Genomic DNA, 24,986 nt, shown 5'->3' on the forward strand with positions numbered 1-24,986 from the left:
ATATGGTATGTAAACTGTTTTATGAATTTCTCTCACTTATGTTACATAAAAATACATTATTTTGGATTGGTCTGCGTACCAGTACATTTGTATTGACCCCTATATTTCAGGATCTGAGGCTCAGTCCTGGGGTCCTGTTAAACAGTAGATCAATTCGGTCAGAAGTTGCAGTTGGTGAGCCTCCCTTATTTCAGAAGACCTATTTTAGAACATTGTTATTTTATTTTGATTTATGGTCCGACTGGGGGCCTTGTCCCAATTTTAGACAGATGTTAATGTTTTATGGATTTCATAATCATATTGTCAGTTGAAATAATATGACCATGTTTCCGTCTTGTTATGTTTTTTCCTCATTTCTTTATAAGTATATGGATTATGCATATGATTGTTGGTTAGAAGGACTCTCGGACCTTCATGGTTCGGAATATTCGTCGCGGCCAAGGCCTTAATTCGGATCGTGACACGAACGGGCATTTCTTTTTTAAAGAAGGGAAAGGAGATGGGATAACAAAATGGAAAAGCAAACTTTCACAACCAAAGTGGGAGTTCCAACACCCAATCAACTAAGCTACTAAAATTTTGCCACCAAGACACTAAAAGAATTTAATAGTAGTACCTAATAATTAGCTCTGGTTTTATGGATCTTGATATGGACTAAAAAAAGGTCATACAAGGATTTTCTTTTTACGTGACTTTTAGAAGATACAAAAATAACAAGATGAAGAATTGTTTTCATTTGTTGACTTTTGAGTTTCTATAAAAAAAATATTGTCAAGTGTGTGTAAAAAACAATTTGTTAAACGCGTTTCTCGTGATCGTGCAGAACATATATAATCACTACAACTAGAAAACAGAAGAAAAAGAAAAAATATAATCCCTCCGCTTTAGTTTTTTTGTGAAATTTTTACTTAACATAAAATTTAAGTTAATAAAGAACTTTTGAATCTTATAATTTTAAATTAAAAATATGTAGAATGTACTAAAATATTTTTTAATCTTATGATTTTAAATATGACGTATGGAAAGTTGAAATTGAATAGTTGTTAAAAAAGAAAAGAGAAGCTATTTTTCAGACTAAAGACTAAAGGAAAGTAAGAGAAACACATTGAAAAGGAAAGAATAATACTCCTTCCGTCCTATTTTATGTGGCATACGTTGACCAGATACGGAGATTAAGAAATAAAGAAAGACTTGGTGATGTTTACCAAATTGTTCTTCATTTAAAAAATATACTACTACTATCATTAATTAAGTGGGATCAACAAGATTAAAAGTGAAATTATGTCTTTAAATAATTATCAAATATCAAAGAGGAAAAATGACATTCTTTTCGGAACGGATAATAAAGAAAATGAGACACGTAAAATGAGAGAGGGGGAGTACATGTTAAATGGTACTTTATATGTGGAAGCAGTACCTGATGAATTGACATTACCACTTCTTCATGGAACTGATAAGAATATTACTGTTACGCATATCTGTTGCATTTTTCTTCTTGTTCTTTTCTATTAACTGTCAATGTCATCCTTTAGACCCTCTTAATCCTAATGAAATCAACCAAATTAGAGTCATTATCCAAAAATCCCACCTTAGTTCCCTTTCCAATGTAACATTTCATTTTGTAGATCTTGATGAACCAGAAAAGAATGATGTCCTTCATTGGCTTTCCTTGCATAAATCAAACAATGCCTTTTTTCCTTATCGTCGAGCCAGGGTAGTAGTTCGCGCTAGTGGCGAGTCGCATGAAGTTACAATAGACCGGGCTACAATCTCTATCATATCACAAAAATTGTACACTGGCCACGGATTTCCTCCTTTTACTCTTAATGAAATTATACGGTCCAGCAGCCTGACATTGAGTAGTCGTAAATTTCAAGATTCAATATCAAGAAGGGGCTTGAATATATCTGAAGTCAGCTGCATTCCACTATCAGTTGGATGGTATGGTCAGATAACGACCAGAAGAGTTCTTAGTGTTCCATGTTTTTATCGCGGAGGGGCTAGTAACTTTTGGGCAAGGCCTATTGAAGGAATAACTACACTAGTAGATGTTGAATCAATGAAGATCATTAAGTATGTTGATAGATTCAGAGCCCCCTTGCCTGAAGCCAAGGATGCTGGTTTCAATTCGTCGAGCCAGGGATCAGTCACTTGCAATGACACGCAACCCTCCAGGATAAACATCCAAGGCCATGAAGTCGAATGGGCTAACTGGAAATTTCATGTTGGATTCAATAATAGAGCAGGGATAATCATTTCAACAGCTTCTATATTTGATGCTGCAAGAAATGAATATCGACGTGTGCTCTATAGAGGTCATGTCTCTGAGATATTTGTGCCTTACATGGATCCTACATTTGAATGGTACTATAGGACATTCATGGATGTTGGCGAATTTGGTTTTGGAAGATCGGCTAGCACCCTTGTCCAGTCGTTGGACTGTCCAAACAATGCAGTGTATATGGATGGTTATATATCTGATTCAGAAGGCCAAGTAGTGCAAGTACCTCGTGCTATTTGCATTTTTGAACGATATGCTGGAGATGCTGCATGGAGGCATACAGAAATCGGAGTACCTGGCACTTTAGTAAGCCTCTAAATAAACATCTCTCTGCTAAATTATGATCACTTTATTGATACAATTTACTCGGTGGCTTTGTAGAACACTAAGGGACAGAAAGAAGTTAACTGGTGATCAGAATGGTAACAACAGTTGGAAATTATGACTATATACTTGATTGGGAGTTCAAACAAAGTGGATCCATTAAAGTTGGAGTAAGTATTAAGATACTATTCAATTATTTTCACCTAAATCCTTAAAATCTTTGTCTTTCATTTTTCCTTTTCATCGGTGAAGGCAAGTCTAACAGGGATTATGGAGATGAAGGCTGTGAAATACACGAACAGTGATCAAATAAATCAGGATGTTTACGGTACCCTTGTGGCAGAAAACACAATTGCAGTGAACCATGATCATTTCCTTACCACATTGATCTTGACGTTGATGGTCGTAACAATTCACTCCTGAAAGCCAAACAGAAAACTGAAAGATTCAAGGACAAGAAAATGTCACCAAGGAAGAGTTACTGGACTGTCGTTAAACAAACTATGAAAACAGAATCTGAAGGCAGGACTCAACTTGGGCTTGAACCAGCTGAATTGTGGTTTGTTAATGCTGAGAAAAAGACTAAAGTTTGAAATGATGTAGGTTATAAGTTATTTCCTGGTAGACCATCTATGTCTTTGCTATCAGATGATGATTACCCTCAAATTAGAGCAGCTTATACAAAGTATCAACTGTGGGTGACTCCTTATAACAAATCAGAAAGATGGGCTGCAGGGTTTTATGCTGCTGGAAGTCATGGTGATGATGGTCTCACAGTCTGGAGTGGCAGGTAAAATCATCTTGTTACTAGATATTAGGCATTTCCTTCATATGAAATAACTACACGTGATCGTTCATTAAAATAAATCGAAAATAGTAACCTGAAAAATAAGAAAAGGTACATGCTAGGTATGTTGCTCGGACTCTCCAAAAATGGATCGGATCCTCCAAAAGTACCGACTCACTTCCGCCGAAAACATTTTGAAGAGTCCGAGCAACATAACATCCTATAACAGGTTAAGATACACTGACGATATAAAAAATTAACTTTGACACTATCAAGTCACCTAAAGATAGCTACATGTACCATCGATAAAATATGGGATTAGTAACAAGAAAAGTACGTGCTACAACATGTTAAAGTACACTAATAGTATAAAAATTCAATGTATATTAATTAAATTTATTTACTTCATAGATAATACATTTCTTGAATCCAAGTACTATAGGTTTCAGATTTGATGAATGTTTTTAGTATTTTTTTCTTGTGTTGTAATCTGCAGGAATAGATCAATTGAAAATAAGGACATTGTGCAATGGTACACACTTGGATTCCATCATATACCTTGTCAAGAAGATTATCCTATAATGCCAACAATATATGATGCTTTTGAACTACGGCCAACAAATTTTTTTGAAAAAAATCCATTGGTGGAAAATAAATGATATTCTTGTATAACTACTTGATTAGTTTAAACAATGATATATTGTTGTGTTGATATATAATCAACTGAATAAATTAACAGTGTTTTCATGATTATTGCTCAAGTTCTCTGATTACGTTCTGCTTCAGTTACTAATCTTTATTCCCTTTTATATTTTTAGAGATGATTAATATAATCATGTCAAACATTTAATAGAAAATGGTTTAAAAAAAGAAATATCTTTAGAACTATTTTAAAATAATATGGATATAAAAGAAATTTAAATTAAAGAACAAATCATGAAAATTGAATGAAATGGAAAAATAAGGAATTTTGTTTCGAAAGTACTTATAAAGGACGTTGCTACGATACCCCCAAATTTACTGCTGGATATTTAGAGGAGATTGAATAATTTGTTTTGTTTAATAATTGTAAATTATATTGGAGATGTAGAAATGCAAATTGTACTAAATAAGTTTGATGCAAGTACAACAAGTTCGATTGACGAGGTGTTAATAGAGGAATTGATTCCTGATCTCCCTAGTACGAAATTACCTATTATACCAACTCAACCATTCTTACTAGATGATTCAACCCATTGAAGTAGGAGTGGATTACTAAAATTGGATTTACTTTGCCCGTACAAATCCTTTACCTTAATTAGAGAGATGAGTCGTAAAATGATGGTGATAATTTAACAATCTAGAGCCACAGGTAAAATTTGTAGTATACTCTCACGTCTCAAATTATTTGTTGTTTTTCTCGCCCCTTAAAAATATTATTAAAAGATATAATTTATTATTTTACTCTCATTTATTCTTAAAATTAATCTCTTTCATTATATATTTACTCTATTGATGTGTTTGTCGTCTTAAAGAATAATTAATATCAAAAATAAAATGCTAAAGAAGATAATTAATTTATATCAAAATTTTAAAATAATAAATAAGGATTACTATTTTTAAAAAATATACCAAATAATTTGAGACTGAGGAAATAGGCTTCTCTCACACATCTGAAGTGTCAACAGGGGCGAATCTATGTGTATGGGTGAGGGTGCCACGGCGATGGAAACTTTTTATATATATATATATATGTGTGTATAGAAGAAATGAGATATACATTAACCCAGTGGAGGATGTACATGTATTTCAGGGGTTCATCCGAACCCCCTTCGTCGGAAAATTATACTATTTTCACATGGTAATTTTTTTTTTTTTTTTTATGTATAAATAATAGAGGCTGAACCCCTTTCGACTAGTCCGTATATGTACTACTGAACCCTCTCACTGAAAATCTTGGATCCGCCCCTGCATTAACTTTGCCAATCTTAAAATCAATTAGCTAGATAGCACCAGTGGCAAAGCAAGCTTCTTGCCACCATCTGATCTGAGTTCAAATTCCTCTTGGCGCATGCTTTTTATATTATTTTTATGTTGTGCTTCCTCAGGAAGGGCTTCAGCCTTCTTTCTTCATTGTTTTGCTTTTTCTTTTTTAGTTCTATTCTTTACCAATCTAAATTTTTGCTTTAGTTAATTCTTAATTTTTTAACTTTCTCTTTTGTTGATTACTGTTAATTTCTTGATACGAGTATTATGTGTATCTCATATCAATGAGCTCTTAATTTTAAATTGTCGGTAATAAACATATAGTTATAAATAGTAAATTATTTTAAAAATTTAAGTTTTAAAAATGATTTATTATCATGCTAACGTAATTTTAAATTTAAAGATTAGTTTAATCTTTCATCAAAGTTCATGCTAAGTGAAGATAGCTATATTGAAACTACACAATTTTTACTCCTTCTCAATTATATATTTATAACAACATATAAAGATAATGGAATGTGAATATGTTGAAGTAACGGTATTAGATGGTTTATACAAAGTTTGATCTTTTAACATGATTTTTTTCTTTCTCAGAGTTTTAGAGTAAATTTCTTTTATTCGTAAAAAAACATTGGACTAATAAGGTATATTGAATCTTAGAATGCCTTGAACGGGAATATAACTAAATATCCATATTTGATTAATTCGTCTATAAAAATAAAAAAATATAAATAATTCGAATCATAATTCAAAATTTTTAAAAATTGACACCCGAAACTTAAATATCCTGAATCCGCCTTTCAGTGTCAACATGTGTATACCAAATTGCAATAAAAAATCAAGTGTCAACATGTCATGTTGAATTTTTTTCTCATGTCTTTTAAGAAAATATTGACTTAAAAAACAATTTAATTAAATTATTTTTATTTCTTCTTCAATCACAATTTAATACTTATTAATTTTTCGTAAACATGAAAATTAATAATTAAATTTATATTGATTTCTTACTAGTAAGCACGACAACTACGGGAGGGTGTATTGGTTTTGGCTTTGAGCAATGACTTTTCAGCATGCTGTCATGATTGATTGAGTCTTCTATAATAGTGATGATCACTTCATAAATTTAATGCGTGTCTTAAGTCATCATCACTAGCAAGATACAAAGACTTTACATTTAACAGGTTCATTAACTTTTTGGAAGAATATTGAGCATTCGAGGAAGACTTGAGTTTCCAGGAAAAGATATGGAAGTCAGCCATTACAAGAAAATAAATAAAAAAAGATGAAATTTCTGCATTTTTTCTTGGGAATTTAGTGGGCGTTTGCACATGAAAACAAACAAAAAATTTATTTGGAATTTTCAAAATTCGAATTGGAGTAGGATTGTGTTTGACAATATTTTTTGTTATAAATATTTAGAATTTGAATGTATTTTTTTTTTTTAAAAAACATGAAATTTGATTTAGATGTGAATTATAATTTAAATCAGGTTATTTTATAAATGTAAATTTGACAAAGAAATTTTTTTAAAAAGTGAAAAAAGAATTTGGAAGTTTTCATACTCATAAATTTTTGTGGCCAAATTTACAAATAAAGTGAAAAGCTTTTTTTTTCTAAAAAAAATTAAAAAATTCTCATGGTCAAACGGATCCGTAATGTTGGAAAGTAGAAGAACATGTTTGTAGGTTTGATGATTGACAAATAAGAACCTGGTTTACTACTTACTGTCTTTTGTATTGACAAATAAGAACTTGATTTACTACTTGCTGTCTTTTGTATGTTGTATCATGTGAACTAGGTCCCAAAATAGGTGACGTGAATACACAAGAAAATCAAGTACAAACAAGGAAAATTGGAGCCACGAAATAAAGAAGAAAATAAATAAAAGAGCAAGAAGGAAAGAATGGAGCAAATAAGGAAAACAATAAAGAGCAAAGAAGGAAAGAAATAAAAAGAAGAAATAGAGTTTAAAGAGAAGTCAAAGTTTCCTTATATGATACAATTTCATTATAAGGAAAGGAATCACATATTTCCTCACAGGAAACTAAGTTTCATTTGGAGAAGGAGTCCAATTTCGTGATATTCTAGAGCATGACAAGTCTCCGGCATATATATGACAAAAAGATCATTGAGAGCCGTACCTATTGCATATTCACAAAAATAATCATCTTCAGAGCAATAGCCATCAGAGCAAAAACTACAGGAGTTCATCACAGCAAAGTAGAAACCTGGTTCACAGTTTCTGTTCCAGTTTACCCTACTTAATGCTGGAGTGTGAGAAGCTTAAGGCTAGAGTTAGTAGTCGTGGTTGAGTTTACTAGTTGGAGTAAATTAATGAGTTTCGAGTCTGTAATAGGATAGATTCTGAGTTTTAATCTTTTCTATTATTGAACATTATTTAATTATGAGTATGAATAATAAAAAATTCGTGGGGTGTTGTAACGAAAAGCGGGTTTGACTTTTTGTTTAGGTGTTGTAACAAGAAGCGGGTTTGACTTCTTGGAGTGCTCATATAGTGGGTAAAACAGTTGGAGTAAATTGTGGAGTTATGCGTTAAGAGTTAGGTTCTAGGATTGCGAGATTGTAATCTTAAACAAAGCTTTTTAAAATTAGTGGAGATTGATGGTGAAATCCTATGCAGTATAGGTCGTGGTTTTTTACTCCCTTGTGCAAGGAGTTTTTCACGTTAAATTTGTGTTGCACTTTATTTTACTGTTTGCTATTTACTGTAATTTCTGAGACCAGGTTCCTAATACATGTGGTGGAATTAGTTATTTCCTACAGTTGGTATCAGAGCAGGTTTTTTAAATTAAAGGCTAATACCTTGAAAAGGATTAGATGGCTGCCCCACCAACATCGTAAAAAGGTGTTTCGCAAATTCGACCACCCCTCTTTAACGGGCAATATTATGGATGATGGAAGAATAGGATGATGGACTTCATTATTGAAGAAAATCATGATCTCTGAAATATTGTATTGGATGGACCATCAATTCCAATGAAGCTTGGTGAAGATGGAAAGACATGGGTTCCTAAAGGAATATTGAAATTTGATGAGAATGACAAGATAAATGTTTAAAATAATGCAAAAACTAAAAAAAAATTTATCTGTGGCATTGGCCCTGATGAGTACAATAAAATATCCTCTTGTTCCACTGCGAAAGAAATTTAGGATACTTTGCAAACAGCTCATGAAGGTACTATTCAAGTGAAGAAGTCTAAGATTGATGTACTAAGCAGAAAATATGAATTATTTAGGATGAAGGAAGGAGAGACTATTCAGGAGATGCATACCAGGTTCACATCAATCATTAATGAAATCTACTCTCTAGTGAAGTTATTCCCAATGGTAAGGCTATTTGAAAATTGTTGAGTGTGTTGCTAGAGTCATGGAAATGTAAGGTTGAAGCTATCTCTGAGGCTCATAACTTGGACACATTAACCATGGAGTAGCTCATCGGAAACTTGAAAACGTATAAGCTTAAGAAAAATCAGGAACGTGAAATTACTGGGGTCACAAAGAAAAATAATTTAGTTCTAAAAGCTACTGAAAAGGTAGATTTTGAACCTTAAAATTTGGCACTCATAACTAGAAAATTTCAAAAGATAGTGAGGAAGAGCTTGAAGTCACAAAACAGGAACCAGGTTCTGAGAAATTATAACAAGGAAAATCATGATGAAGTGTGTCACAAGTGTGGCAGTCCTGAACACTTCATCAATTTTTGTCCTTTGTAGACAATGGAGCACAAGAAAAATAATCAAGCAAAATCTAAGGAACAAAAGAAAGACCTGGTTCTTCCATCGCACAGAATGATGACAAAACATGAAGCTGATATTGCTGTTAAAAGGGCTCTTGCTAAAATGGAAAATTCTTCTGATGAATTTGAAGATGAAGAACCACAAAATTGGTCATTACTGTATATGGTGGAATCTGATGATGAGGACACTCTAGCACTTGTTGTAATTGCTGATTTGGATGGTGAACAACAAGAAGAAAATTCAAAGGAGGCCATACTTTCACACATGGCAAGTTCAGACTCAGATGGTGATACTGAACAAGGAGAATCTGAGGTATGTTTTCTTGATCTTAAACCCGAACTCAAATTTTTTTCTAAAAAAAAACTTGAAAATTTGGCTTATGTTCTTATTGATGCCTACTACTCTGCTTGTTTTGACAAGAATCAACTTATGAGTGATTATGCATCTTTAAGAATGGACTATCGAAGTCTCGATGAAGAAAACTGTTCCTTGAAAAGCTCTTTAAAGGAATTTTCTTCTAAAGGAAAAAACCAAGCAATCACTTTTCAACAATCTTTAGAAGATGACATCAAGAAATTGACTATAAATCTTCAAGAGCTTACCGAAAATAAAAGGTTGTTGCAGGAAAATCTTGCAAGGACTAAAGATGAGTTAGAACACAATAAAAAGTAGACCAGGTCCTCAACACTGTTAACTCAAATTCAGGATAATCAAATCACCATTAGACATGGGATTGGTTTTAAACCTGAAGAACACAAGTCCTTACAAGGTAACCCTGCTAGATTAAAATTTTGTACTCACTGTGGAAAGGAAGGCCATCGTAGAAATCAATGTCAAGGTCAAATTCGAGCAAATCATAAAAGTATTAATTTTGTCAAAAGGGGACCTGATTCTTGTCAGATGAATCGTTCTAATTTTGTTAAAAAGAAATCAGGTCCTTACCATACAAATGCTCAAAAGAAATGGTCTTTTTGTTTGCCTTTTTAGGCTAGAAGAGATCTCATTCATCTTTTTACTCACCGGAAGGGGATCAAGTTAATCTGGGTACCCAAGACTAATTTTTAACTAGTATTTCAGGTGAAGGTGAGAGGAAAATACAAATCATGATAGCTGAATAAGACATCTTTGGACACATGATCAAAATACGAGAAAGTTTCCTCTCACTCGCGTACTTCCAAGGTTACAAAGTAGTCCTTGGAAAGAAAAAAGAGGATTGAAACATAACTTGTTGAGCGTCTCTTAGTTGCATGACAAAACAAAATCACTCAAATTCTGAAACCTGGTTCCCCATGAAGGAGTCATGAAAATCCTGTTTCATAAGTTGCCCAACACCCAATTTAGTGAATAATTGCTCAAAGTGATCAAAAATCAAGAAGAATGTTAAAATGTTCTAACTTCAATATTGAAGGCTCTCTCACAACAATTGGAAAAACTATACAACAGGAACCTGGTTCGTACAAATTTATAGAAAGATGATGAAAAAATTGATTTTGTGAATGGCAATCTTGATGATTGTGATCTTGAAGAGTAGGTTGACAATGAAGGATTTATTATTGCTGGAGATAATTGCGAAGATTACGATTAGTCTGTACTGGTAGAACCTGGTTTCTAAGCAGTTCCTGAAAATGATCAAATTCACAGTCTAGTGGTGATCCTCATATCAGTGAGGGGGTACATGAGACAGGGGGAACCAATGTTGAGAAAATGCACGGTGAACAAAAAAGAGGGGGAAGTGTTGGATGATTAAAGGGTTCAATGCAATGTGAACCTGGTTTATCTTTGCCTGGAGCTTTTTCTTATGAAGAAGCATTGACGCATCATCACTTCCTTAATAATCGGCTGGTAAATGAATAATTTTATGCTTGATTGGACATATAATGTATATCTAATAACTCAGTCTCGTACTGTTATAGGTACACACATCAGACACATCTCTGACAGTGGCTAGAAGGTCTGTGGATATTACCCTTTCTTTCTTACTAATTGCATCAAGAAATCGAGGAGGAACTAACAAAAAGGGAACTTGATTCCTTATTTATAGTCATCTATGTACCATCCTTTTCAATGCATGTATTTTCTTGAGTATGTGTAAAGCTTGAGCACTGGTGAACCTGATTCATTCTTAAAAAGCCAATTCTTCTAAGAAAAAGCATCAAGAATCCTCCTCTGTCTTTTGAATGCTGAACATCCTTCAATGCCAAACCACTTTGATAATGAGGATATCAGTCTTAAAATTACCCTAGCTCCAATTTAGGAGGGAACCTGGTCTATTTCCTTTAGTGTCATCATTGTCTTAGCCACCTCAGTCATCTGAACCAGGTTCACAAATCCCAAATCATGGCCTCACCTTTCAAGTGTACCTAACCATTTCTTGGGGGAACAACTTTCTTAGGAACAAACTAATATCAGTTCCCTTATTATTTCAAAATCCATCATTGTTGTACAAAATTTGATGAGTCCTTTAATCATATCTACTTTTCCTTAACCGGGGTTTGAAAGTCTTCAAGAAGAAGTCATTTGACAAAAATATTCAAAAGGAGTAAGATCTTTGTGCATATGAACCAGGTTCTGAAAAAATTTAGGTTTCATCATTCAGTTGTTGTTTCATCAAACATCTTGCAAATGTATAGTTTACTTGAAGCTGACAATACTCAGGTAAAGGTGGACCTCATTTATGCTTAGCATGAAGTATTGTGAAAAAATGCCAAAAAAAGGAATGTGCACAATGGTATGGAAAAGTATTCCACATCCTCCTTCTCAGCCTTAGTACTTCTCCTCCCAGTATATATCCTTGAGTACCTTTACCTCCAGTTTTTCTTGTGGTGCTTATGTTTTTTCTCATACTTATGATATGATATGCTTTTGATTAGGGTCTTAAGGGCTTAAATTGGTACATATCTACTTCATTGTTTTCCTTCTCTGCATCTCTTGGTTGTTTATGTAAGATGATTGATATCCTATGATTGACTTACCTTATTGTCAACAAGTGTGTGCTGAATAGTGTTGCCCGAGTGGCCATGAGTTAAAATGATTGCACTTATTGTATGTTCATTGAGTTCTTTGGTTGTTGATTTTCAATTATGCCAAAAGGAGAAAGTTATATGGCGTGGACAAGGAATATATGATGCACTGTTTGTCATCATAAAAAATGGGGAAATTGTTGGAAAGCAGAAGAACATATTTGTAGTTTTGATGATTGACAAATAAGAACCTGATTTACTACTTGCTGTCTTTTGTATTGACAAATAAGAACCTGGTTTACTACTTGCTGCCTTTTGTATGTTGTATCATGTGAACCAGGTCCCAGAATATGTGTGAACCAGGTCCCAGAACAGGTGACGTGAATACACAAGGAAATCAAGTACAAATAAGGAAGATTGGAGCTACGAAATAAAGAAGAAAATAAATAAAAGAGCAAGAAGAAAAGAATGGAGCAAATAAGGAAAGAAATAAAGAACAAAGAAGGAAAGAAATAAAAAGAAGAAATAGAGTCTAAAGAGGAGTCAAAGTTTCCTTACATGATACATTTCATTATAAGGAAAGGAATTACATATTTCCTCACAGAAAATCAAGTTCCATTTGGAGAAGGAGTCCAATTTCGTGATATTCTAGGGCATGACAAATATCCTGCATATATATGGCAAAAAGATCATTAGAGCCGCACCTATTGCATATTCACAAAATTAATCATCTTCGGAACAATAGCCATCACAGCAAAAACTGCGGGAGTTCATCATAGCAAAACAGAAACCTGGTTCACAGTTTCTGTTCGAGTTTACACTACTTAATGCTGAAGTGTGAGAAGCTTAAGGCTAGAGTTAGTAGTCGTTGTTGAGTTCATCAGTTGGAGTAAATTAATGAGTTTCGAGTCTGTAATAGGATAGATTCTGAGTTGTAATCTTTTCTATTATTGAAGGAAGTGGGTTTGACTTCTTATTCGTGGGGTGTTGTAACAAGAAGTGGGTTTGACTTCTTGTTTAGGTGTTATAATAAGAAACGGGTTTGACTTCTTGGAGTGCTCATATAGTGGGTAGAACAGTTGGAGTAAACTGTGGAGTTGTGAGTTAAGAGTTAGGTTCTAGGATTGCGGGGTTGTAATCTTGAACAAAGCTCTTTGAAATTAGTGGAGATTGGTAGTGAAATCCTACGCAGTGTAGATCGTGGCTTTTTACTTACTTGAGCAGGGAGTTTTCCACGGTAAATTTGTGTTGCACTTTATTTTACTGTTTGCTGTTTACTTTAATTTTTGACACCAGGTTCCTAATACATATGGTGGGATTAGTTATTTCCTACACTTAATTATGAGGGTAGAAAAGACACTTGATTCTATACAGAGAACGCACAAGTTTGTTGTAATGGCTATTCATCTGCTCCCTAATCCCTATAATAAACTTTTCTTTTTAGTCTATTTAAAAAGAATGTGACTTTTCTATTATTGTATATATTTTAACTTTAAAATTCCTTAATAAAATGATTACAACAACACATAAATGGTTAAGGAGTGTTTTAGACCAAGGATAAAAGTTTTTCTTTCTTAAACTTTGTGTCAAGTCAAATGATGTCACACAAATTGGAACGGAGGGAGTAGTATATGTGTTTGACTGCCAGAGCAAACTTCGACATGTTATTTTAAGCCTTCCTAAGCAAAATTCAACTTGTTTAGTTTGTATATGCTTCATTCACTGCTTTCTTGTTTCTCATTCTTTGGTGTGTAAGTAATTGAATCCCATATTTTTCATGCTTACAACAATTATTTTTAGAAAAAATGGACAGCAGAAGAAAAATGAAGCCTAGTCCGGTGCATGCATATAAGCTGTTTTAGTTAAATGTTTCAGTCATGAATCTTTTACCAAGTATTCATTTTTGACCAACTTCTAATTAGATATCTTACTGTTGTTTCCTTGACTTGACTTGGCTTACCACAATCTATATAGACTATTTCTAGATGAAGTAATAAGCATGTGGAATTATATTGTAAGATAAATAAAAAGAATTCACACATTCCAAATCACCTCCATTTTTACACAAGTTCAACAATGGTATTTTCTTGTGTAACAATGGCTTCTTGGAAAATCCTGTTATGGTCTGTCTCAATATATCTTACATTTATCATCTCTTTCTCTCAAGAAACTACAAATATTGTCCCTCTTGGTTCCAATATCACAGCTGGAAGTAAATCTTCACGCTGGCTTTCAGCCTCTGAAGATTTTGCTTTTGGTTTCTACAATCTTAGCACTGGACTCTTCCTTGTTGGCATATGGTTTGATAAAATCCCCGAGAAAACTATCGTATGGTCAGCCAATCGCGATCATCCAGTTCGTGTTGGATCAAAGGTTAATCTAACGCAGAGTGGACGCCTTGTGTTGACAGAACCTGATGGGAGAGAGTTTGTTCTGTACAATGGTACAGGAACAAGTTATGCTTCTATGCAAGATGATGGGAATTTTGTACTGAGAAATTCATCCTCAGGGGTCTTATGGGGAAGCTTTGATTTCCCGACGGATACTATTTTGCCCGGTCAAGTTCTTGTTATGGGACAGAAACTATTTTCCAGTGCCAATGGGACAGTAGATTACTCGACAGGGAAGTACAGATTAGAGATGCAGATGGATGGGAATGTGGTCTTGTCTGCATATAGAACTGCTGATGTTGGGTACTGGAATTCTATAACTATAAGCAATAGTAATGTCAGACTGGTATTCGAAAACACCACTGATACTTTGTTCATTACGAATGGAAGCTCAATTATATCCAACATGACAGCGACGAACTTGCCTGCTTCAGTTCGAGATTATTATCACAGAGCTATAATCACTGATAAGGGAGACTTCCAACAGCAATTCCACAGCAAAATAAATGGGAGCAGTTGGGATGTTGCATGGCAAGCTATCAAGCAACCTTGTATTGTGAATAACATTTGTGGTGTATATGGCTTTTGCGAGTCACCTGACAATAAGGAAATCAATTGTAGTTGCTTGCCAGGCTATTCTCCAATGGATCAGTACAATCCATCTAAAGGATGTTATCCGAGCGTGGTGAAGGATTTTTGTGATCCAAAGACTTCCCTTTCGGATATCTATGTTCAAAGAATCTCTAGTGCTGATTTTCATAATAGGGAGTATGCAGAACTAGAAAGGGTATTTCAAGCTAATGAGGAGCGTTGCATGCAGGAAGTGCTGAATGACTGTCTTTGTGAGGCAGCGGTGTTGATTGATGCAACATGTTTCAAGAAGAGGATGCCTATACAGAGTGCCAGAAGAGTTAGTCCTGATACAGATAACATGGTTGCATTCCTTAAAATTAGCAACTCTTCAGTAACTCAAAACAAAAAGCACTCTGTATCAAAGGGTGTTTTGGTAGCAGGTGTGATAGTATGTTCAGTACTTGCGCCACTTTTTGCAGCAATTGCAATCTATTATCATCCTTTTGTGCAGAAATATAGACTTGCCAAAAACCCTCCAAAAAGAAAGCCCATTGAGCTGAATTTAAGGGCATTTTCGTTCCAGCAGCTGCGCGAAACCACCAATGGTTTCAAGAATAAATTAGGCCAAGGAGCTTCTGGTGCTGTCTATAGCGGAATTCTCAAGTTAGAGGATGAAGAAGTTGAGGTTGCTGTGAAGCAATTAGGAAATGGCCTTGAACAAGGTGGTGATAAAGAATTTTTGGCAGAAGTGAGGGTGATAGGCCTAACACATCACAAAAATCTGGTTCATTTGTTAGGCTTCTGCAATGAAAAAAGCAATAGGCTTCTTCTTTATGAATTAATGCAAAATGGGGCTGTGTCAAATTTGATCTTTCAGGATGGACCAAGACCAAGCTGGAAGCTAAGAAGTGATATAGTACTTGGCATTGCTAGAGGTCTGTTATACTTGCATGAAGAGTGTGAGAACCAGATCATTCATTGTGACATTAAGCCACAAAATGTCCTTCTTGACAAGAACTACACTGCCAAAATTGCTGATTTTGGCCTAGCAAAGCTTCTTATGAAAGATCAGACACGAACAAACACGAATTTTAAAGGAACCATGGGTTATATGGCACCAGAATGGCTAAAAAACGTGCCCGTGACAACCAAAGTTGACATCTACAGCTTTGGGGTTTTGCTGCTGGAGATTATTTTCTGCAAAAGGCATATGGACTTGAACCCAATTGTCGAAGCAAATGAAGAGCTCGAGTTGATCTTAGTAGATTGGGTTCTGCATTGTGTGAGACACGGAATGCTGGGAGCTGTTGCTAGTCTTGATGAAGAAATTATGTGTCATTTTCACGATTTTGAGAGGATGACTATGATTGCACTATGGTGCTTGTGTCCTGAGCCGAATCTTCGACCATCTGCAGCAAAGCTTGTTCAGATGTTGGAAGGAACTACAGACTTAGGTGTTCCTCCTATGGTTGATACAACTATATGAGTATTATCTTGTGATTTTGTCCAACAATTAAGCGTCATACTGTTTTATTAGTCATTAGACCTGGCTACACTTTAGTGTTTTTCTCATAGTTCTCTGGTTTCTTTGTAATTAGTATAAAATTGTTCATTTATGAAGAGGCAAGATAAGAGTAATGCAATTCTACCTCACAAATATGTGTAATTGTGGCTGAAGAGCTTCAGTGTTACCTTCTGAAGAGTCTTATTTAATGTCACTAATGCATGTGCTGAAGTCCGCAGTAATAAGCAATCACTTTTTTTTTCACCAATGGTGTCTTTTCTCCAATGAGGGAGACAAAGATGTTTTTTAAGCTTCTGTTGCACTAGATATGCCTTGTGTTGTCCACAAGTACCAGTATTAATACTGGAGAAGCATTAGTATAAACTTTTACACACGAAGCATGACGAATTATTTTTCATCTCCATGTTTCCTGAAACTCTTTTTGAGAAACTGTTGATGAACCTTTCGATTTTTGGTAATGAAACCCTTTCTTGTGTTTATTAGAATTTTTACGCGTATGAAGCATGAAAAAGTTATGAACGCTCCAGTCATTATGACTCTGGTAACATGGCAACATCAGTCAGCAGCTGATATGTCTATATTTATCTTAAGATGAATTGTCAACTCCATCTATATGTATAGACTTTTAAGTTATCAAAATCAAATTCCCACCTCATGTGTTGTATTCCAAAATTCTTTCCAACTTTAATAATAGATAGACCACAAAAGCTGTTACCGTGACCAATTCTTCAGTCCACCACTAGTTAATAGTCAATGAAAGTTAACACGAAAATACCCAAGTTTTGTATAAAATGATGGCTGCAGCTTCTGGTTAGAAATTGATAGTTGAGTTATAGGTTCCCCGTTAAACAGTGAAAATTTGGTGAACCATTGTGTATATGAAATAATCTGTTACTTCCTCTTGTCGAAAACTAAGCTTCCCAAGTTCACACAAGATGAGAACATCACTTCATCTTCTTGCATTCCTATTTCTAATCCTTCATCATCAGTCAAATGGCCAAAATAGTCCAAATATTAGCACAGGCTCTACTTTCACTGCTGCAGACAATGGTTCTTTGTTATCCTCATCCGGGGACTTTGCGTTCGGATTTTATCCTGTTTCAGATACTCTCTTCCTAGTTGGAATTTGGTTCAACAAAATCCAGGAAAGAACACTAGTCTGGTCAGCAAATCGCGACAGTCCAGCTGAAATCGGATCAACTATTAGTCTAACAAATGGTGGCCAGCTAGTGCTCAACTATGTTAATGGCACAGTTATACGGATTTACAGTGGGACTTCAAGGTGGGGATTCATACAGGATGATGGGAACTTTGTCTTGACTGACTCCAACTTAAGAAAAGTTTGGGAGAGCTTTAATTCTTCCACTGATACGCTGTTACCGGGACAAATTATGTTACCAACAGTAAAGCTCTATTCTAATTCTATTTCAGATGGGAATTCCAAGTACTCTAGAGGGAAATTCATGCTAGAAATGCAAGCTGATGGAAAGTTGGTGCTATCTGCTTATCATTTCGCTGACACAGGATATTGGCTTAGTAGTCAAGATCCTCAAGGAAGCAATGAAGTGAGTTTGGTTTTCAACCAGAGGAATGCATCTCTGTACCTTGTGAAAGGTACTAACAATAACACTATTTATTCCTTTCCATCGAATGTCCCAACCCCGGTTGAAGACTACTACCACCGTGCAACACTAGACAGTTTTGGCAACTTCCAGCAGTATGCTTATCATAAGACTAATGGTAGCAATTGGATAAGAGTTTGGAAGATCCCTTCAGAGCCATGTATGGCGAATGCTATTTGTGGGGCTTATGGTTTATGCAGCTCAAATGAAAATGAAACAGTAAATTGTGAATGTCTACCGAGCTATGTCTTCTTGGATCCAAGTAATCCTACCAAAGGTTGTCATCCAGAGACAATGATCAACTTCTGTGCAGATCATTCTCCAGAAAATTTCACAATAGCGGCTATTAAGGATAGTGACATGCCTTACAAGGAGGTTGGGGATTACGAAATTTATCCTGATGTCGATGAGGAGTGGTGCAAGAGGGTTGTCATGGAAGATTGCTATGCCATGGCTGCTTCTCTAGTCAATAGGACATGTTCCAAGAAGCGAACTCCTATACTTAACGCGCGTAAAACTTCTATGACCAAAGGTAGCATCTCCTTCATCAAGGTGCCAACAAAGTTGGTGAAAGATGGCGTATCAACAAAAAAGAAATCCAACAAGAGAGCGCATCTCACTGCTGGCCTTATAACCACCAGTTCACTTGCTGTCCTGTTTGGAGCACTGGCTTTCTACTATCATCCTGCTCCTCGGAGACTGGTACGACGAGAGTGGAATCCGAATTCATCAACAATAGGTATCAATTTCCGCGAGTTCAAATACAAGGAACTGTATGAAATAACAAATGGCTTCAGCAAGCAGCTTGGAAAAGGAGCTTCGGCGAAAGTTTACTTTGGGAATCTCAAGTTAAAGGATATTCAAGTAGAGATTGCTGTGAAGCGGATAACAGACGTTGCAGAGCCCAGTGAGAAGGTATTCATGACAGAACTAAAAATCATAGGCAGAACTCATCACAAGAATTTGGTAAAACTTTTGGGATTTTGCATTGAGGACAATCACTTTCTTTTGGTTTACGAGTTGATGAAGAACGGAGCATTATCAGATTTTTTGTTTAAGGAAGAACTGCTGCCTACTTGGAGTCACAGAACAGAAATGGCAATAGGAATTGCAAGAGGACTGCTTTACTTGCATGAAGAATGTGATTCTCCAATCATCCATTGTGACATAAAGCCTCAAAATGTACTTCTTGATAGCAAATACAATGCCAAGATTTCAGATTTTGGGCTATCAAAACTCTTGAAGAAGGATCAAACAAGAACAGATACATGCGCAAGAGGGACAGTTGGATATTTAGCACCAGAATGGCTAAAGAATGCACCAATAACACCCAAAGTGGACATTTTCAGTTATGGTGTAATGTTATTGGAGATTACATGTGGCAGAAGGCATATTGAGCTTAGCAGGGTAGAGGAAGAGAGCGAAGACGATGAAGGTGATGATTTACTGCTTGTAAATTGGGCTGCAGGCTGTGTGAGAAGTGGTAGAATCGACAAACTTGCAAGGAATGATCCTGAAGTATTGAACGATGTTAAACGATTTGAAAGATTCGTCAAGGTGGGATTGTGGTGTGTCCATCCTGATCCAATTCTTAGACCTTCAATGAAAATGGTTATGCAAATGCTTGAAGGCACAATAGAGGTTGGAGTTCCTCCAATGGTGGATTAGTGAATGTTTTCCGTTATCAAATCATTGACAGGCAAGAGAATGCAAAGGAACATGAAGAAGTTATTGACTTTTTTTTAGCATAATCTGCTGTTTGAATTTTAAATTTCTATTAGATTTTTTTTAGTTTGTTGAGATATTTTAGTTTTTTTCTAATTCTTGTTCTACAAAATATGTTTTCAAGTTAGCTATTTAAATCCCTCTATGGTTAATAAAGTTACGCTAGCAGCATTGATCCTATTCTTCAATTTAATTACTACTGCTGTTCTTTTTTGATTATTTTACTATTTTTACTGTTAGTACTTTTCTTTCTTCATTATTTTCCGCATTTATTTCTACTCTGACGTTTCTTTCAAAACTGTTCTTGAAAATGATTTTTTTGAGCCGAGGCTCAGTCTATCGAAAACATTCTCTGTATCCCACAAAGGTAGGGGTAAGGTATGTGGAAACCCACTTTCCCTAGACCCCACTTGTGGGGTTATACTGCATATGTGTTGTTGTACTGAGTCAATATTGCTAGCATAGGATTTGGAGATGAGGAGTATATTCACATGATGTAGCGTATTCTGAAGTACAAAGAAATTTAGAGAAACACTTGAACTATCAAGCTCCTTTTACATATTATTATCAGGTCAACAGGGATTTTGCATTTGGTTAAAATGTTCAAGCTGTATTACAATAATATCATTTTGTCAGCAATGGGTTTCTTTCAAAGAAGTTTGCTGGCCGGAGCTCAAAACTATCATAAACGCTTGACATTATAGGAAAATCTTCCTGGCAAGGAACGTGATGAAATCCAAGAGTGTACCAAAGCACAATGTCCTTGTTTACGATCGTCCTATTCCTGCAGACAACACATAATCACTTCATATAATTAGATTGGACAACGTAAAAAGAAAGAAAAAACACCGATAAAAGCCATAAAAAATGACTAATTGATCTTGATGACTCTTGGAGATGCACACGTTGACACTTTACAACGGCACACTTGAAATGACTGGCGGAAATCTGGACTAGATTTTACCTGCGGCTCCAGATTGCTAAGTTATCATCACCAAGGCTCCTATCAGCATAGAACCCTGCAGCCCATCTTTCTGACTTATTGTAAGGAGTCACCCACAACTGGTATTTGGTATAGGCGGCGCGAATTTGAGGATAGTCATCGTCTGATAGCAAGGATGTGGCAGTATGACTTGGAATTAGTCGGTAAGCTACATCATTTCCAAGCTTTGTTTTTTTGTTAGGATTAATGAACAAGAAATCAGAAGGTTCTAGTCCTAGTTTAGTCTTAGCCTCAACTTCTGTTTTCATAATTCTTTTGACAACGGTCCAATAAGTCTTCCTTGGTGAAATTTTTGGATCCTTCACCCTTGTAGTTTTCAGTTTGGGTTTTAAGAATGAATTGTCGCTACCATCAATATCAATATCCAGGTAGTAAGTAAGGAAGTGATCATGGTTGACTGCAACTGTGTTTTCCGCCACTAGCGTACCATAAACATCCTCAGTAATATTGTTGTTGTCTTTATACCTCACAGCCTTCATATTCACAACTCCATTAAGACTTGCCTACATCAACAAATTTCCTACTGTCGCGATCATTCTGACCACCAAAATTACTTCTTGCTCTCCTTTGGTATTCTGCAAAGCCACATGGTTAATTCTACTGTGACTAATTATGAGATAATAACTAGGAATCTGTAATTTAGCAGCTTACTAAATTGCCCGGTGTACTTCTAAATGTCTCCAAGCAGCATCACCAGCATAGCGCTCAAAAATGCAAATGGCTCGAGGGATTTGCACTACTTGTCCTTCTGCATCAACCAGGTATCCATCCTTATATACTGAATTGCTTGGACAATCTAGCAATGGGACAAGGCCAGCAATTGCTCCTCCAAAACCAAATTCACCATTATCCATGAAAGTCTTGTAGTACCATTCAAATGTAGGATCCATGTAAGGCACAAATGTCTCAGAGATATGTCCTCGATAGAGCACAGGTCGATATTCATTTCTTGTAGCATCAAATACAGAAGCTGTAGATATAATTGTTCCTGCTCTAGAATTTAATCCAACATGAAAAACCCAATTAGCCCATTTGACCTCATTACCTTCTATGATAATCCTGCTGGTGTTAGACACATTGCAAGTGATTGATCCCTGGCTTGATGACTGGAAATCAACACCTTCTGCTTTAGGCAGGGGGACTCTGGTTCTATCGAGATACTTGATAACCTTCCTTGATTCAACATCTATATGTGTAATAATTCCTTCAATAGGCCTTGCATAAAAATTTGTCGTCCCTCCCCTATAAAAACATGTAACACTAAGAACTCTTTTGGTCTTCACCTCACCAAACCATCCAACTGTCAATGGAATACAGCTGACCTCAGATGTATTCAATCCCCTCCTCATTATTGATTCTTGAAATTTAGGATTCGTTATTGTCAGCACGATAGATTGTATAATTTCGTCACGAGTAAATGAAGGGAAACCATGACCAGTGTATAGTTTTTCTGATATGATAGAGCTATTGAACAGGTCTAAAACGACTTCATGAGTCTCACCATTTGCACGAACCACCACTTTGGCTCGACGATAAGGAAAAGAAATATTTCTTGGTTTATGCAAGGACAACCAATGGATCACATCCTCTTTTTCTGGTTCTTCAAGATCAAGATAGTGAAATGTTAAATTCGAGAGGGAACCAAGGTGAGACTTCTGAATGATATCTCTAGACTGGTTGATTTCAGCTGGATTAAGAGGGTCTAAAGGATGAGATTGGCTATTATAAAGAAAAAACAAAAAGACTTTAGCAATAACTTTGATGGGAATATTCATGGATACTAATTTTATCAGTTCCATTGAACCAAAGTGGTGCTTGAGAATGCAGCAACTGTTTTGACACATACATATATATTGATTAAGCAGAGTTTATCCTTTTCCTTTAAGTCCCCTCATTTTTTATGTTTTATTGGTTGAGTAAGTTTCCAAGAATCATGATAGTAGCCTTTTTACATTTAGTACTAAGTCATATTGCAAAGCTTGACATCTTCTCCTGCATTTAAAGATAAAAGTACTATTTTCCACTTTGTCATGCTTTCATTATAGTATTTTGTCATGATTTCTTTTCTTCGGTTATTTCTTTTTCGGTCTCCTTTGACAACACTGCTTTGATATGTTTTTCCTTGAGCCGATGGTGCATCGGGAACAACCTCTCTAACTCCCAAGGTAGGGGTAAGGTTTACATACACACTATCCTTTTCATACCCTGCTTGTGGGATTGCACTAGGAATGTTGTTCTTGTTTCTGTATTTGGCACAAAAAGATAAAGGATTTTTATGTAGTTTTGGATAACATATTTTCCAATGTTAGAGTCATCTGCCTTGTGAAAACTGAATTAGTGTTTGAACATCCTTCTAAATCATTGTATATCCACACATGATAGGCTTCTTTATTGCTGAAGTCTGCATGATTTTATTCAATAGTTTCCCCTTAAGTACTTGACTTTCACTTTCCACAGATAAACAAATAGTTTCAATGTTGAATAGCTTTTGCATATATGTAATCAAATAATTTCAATGTTGAATAGCTTTTGCATATATTAATTCTTTAAACATTCAACTATATCTGAATATTTTTAAAAAAACTTTTTCTATACTTTAATAAAATGATTACAACATTGAATAGCATCTGAATGTTTTAATATCTTTAAGCATACCTTTTAAAAATAAATTCAACCATTCAACTCTGACTCTGGCGAAAGCATAATCCTCGACCCCAAAACTTAACGCAACAAACTTTCCAATCCATTAAATATCCTATTAGACTATTAGTGTATATGAATTCTTGAAACATTCAACTTTGAATACGGCCATTCTTTAAACTTAAGCTTCAGATTCTGCACCAAAAGGATAATTGAACAAAATAAGAGGTAAATCAATTCTCCAATGTCTTTATTATAAACAACAAGAACAACATAATACCCAATATTTTTCCACAAAGTGGGGTCTGGGGAGGATAGAGTCTGCACAGTCCGTACTACCACCTCAGCGGTGAAGTAGAGAGGCTGTTTCCGATAGACCCCGGCTCAAGATAAATGTCTTTATTATAAATGTATTTTTTTTTTCATGTAATAAGAAAAAAAGTAGTAACTATTCTCCCTGCCAGCTTCACTAGTATCTTGTTCCAGCAGAACTGCATCAAATAGCAAAGAGAAATACTTAATAATTGCCTTCTTAGCCTGAGGATAACAGGCAATGCACACCATTAGAGTAAATAAAGGCCCATCAACTTGGACATGACAAGGGAGAAACTGAATCATAGATTATAAACTAGCAAAAGTAACAATTCAAATTCATGAATTCAAACTCCTGAAAAAAAACACTTAATGACCAATATAGAAGAAAATTTCCAAACACTGTCTCTTGAATTTCTACAGAAGAATTGAATGATATTAAACAACTTGATCGATTCGTCAAGGCGGGATTGTGGTGTGTCCACCCTGATCCAATTCTTAGACCTTCAATGAAAATAGTGATGCAAAAATGCTTCAAGGACAGTAAAGGTTGGAGTTCCTCCAATTCTAGATCATCAAATGAATTGCTTAAATCATCAACAAGGAGGAGCATAGGAACAAGAAGAAAAAGTTAAGGAGAAAGGCCTATTGGTATTGCAAAGATACTACACCAAAAAAAGATTAGGGACAATTATATTTTTGCACTCTTTGTAAATGTGCCTAAAGTCTAAGCAATATTGGATCCAATGGAAATTAAGTAATATCGGTAAAAGTTTTAACACTCTTTGTTAATTAAAGTGCATATTTATAGTCCCTAAAAGCCTTTATTGTTGTATTGAGTGCAAGTGAACAATGAAAACTATCATATTGTTAATAGTTAGTATTGAAGAACCTTAAGTGACCTCCTTTGAGTGCTTGTGCTCTTATAAACTAGTCTCAGGTCTTATAATTTGGTCATTAAGAGTTTTTTTTTTCATGTGTTTGAAGACATGAATTTGACTTGTTACTTTTGCTAGTTTATAATCTGTGCTTCAAATTTTCCATTGTCATGTCCAAGTTGTTGGACCTTTATTTGCGCTGGTGTTGTGTATTTGTTGAAATTATTGTTGATTTGAATAATA

General features: G+C 35.2%; 2 protein-coding genes and 1 pseudogene across 2 annotated transcripts; 2 read left to right on the forward strand and 1 right to left on the reverse strand.

Annotated features, from left to right (window-relative positions):
- The first annotated feature begins 1,444 nt into the window (after positions 1–1,444).
- Positions 1,445–16,524, forward strand: LOC107865520. The gene is given in 9 exon segments (XM_047408205.1): positions 1,445–2,591; positions 2,672–2,775; positions 2,858–2,978; positions 2,981–3,395; positions 3,889–4,036; positions 8,103–8,156; positions 9,092–9,427; positions 9,536–9,729; positions 14,067–16,524. Coding segments are annotated over 9 exon segments (4,977 nt in total).
- LOC107866444 (G-type lectin S-receptor-like serine/threonine-protein kinase LECRK2) lies at positions 16,521–20,275 on the forward strand. Its single transcript, XM_016712504.2, has one exon. The coding sequence runs from the start codon at positions 17,499–17,501 to the stop codon at positions 19,851–19,853; it is 2,355 nt and encodes a 784-aa protein (XP_016567990.2). The 5' UTR covers positions 16,521–17,498; the 3' UTR covers positions 19,854–20,275.
- Positions 20,276–20,525: 250 nt separating this feature from the next.
- On the reverse strand, positions 20,526–22,784 carry LOC107865521 (annotated as a pseudogene).
- Between the last annotated feature and the right edge of the window lie 2,202 nt (positions 22,785–24,986).

Source organism: Capsicum annuum, chromosome 3 (assembly GCF_002878395.1).
Source record: "Capsicum annuum cultivar UCD-10X-F1 chromosome 3, UCD10Xv1.1, whole genome shotgun sequence".
NCBI lineage: Eukaryota > Viridiplantae > Streptophyta > Magnoliopsida > Solanales > Solanaceae > Capsicum > Capsicum annuum.

Excerpts from the sequence above, each read along its gene's own strand:
- LOC107866444 (XM_016712504.2), top strand. The coding sequence starts at position 17,499 with ATGAGAACATCACTTCATCTTCTTGCATTCCTATTTCTAATCCTTCAT.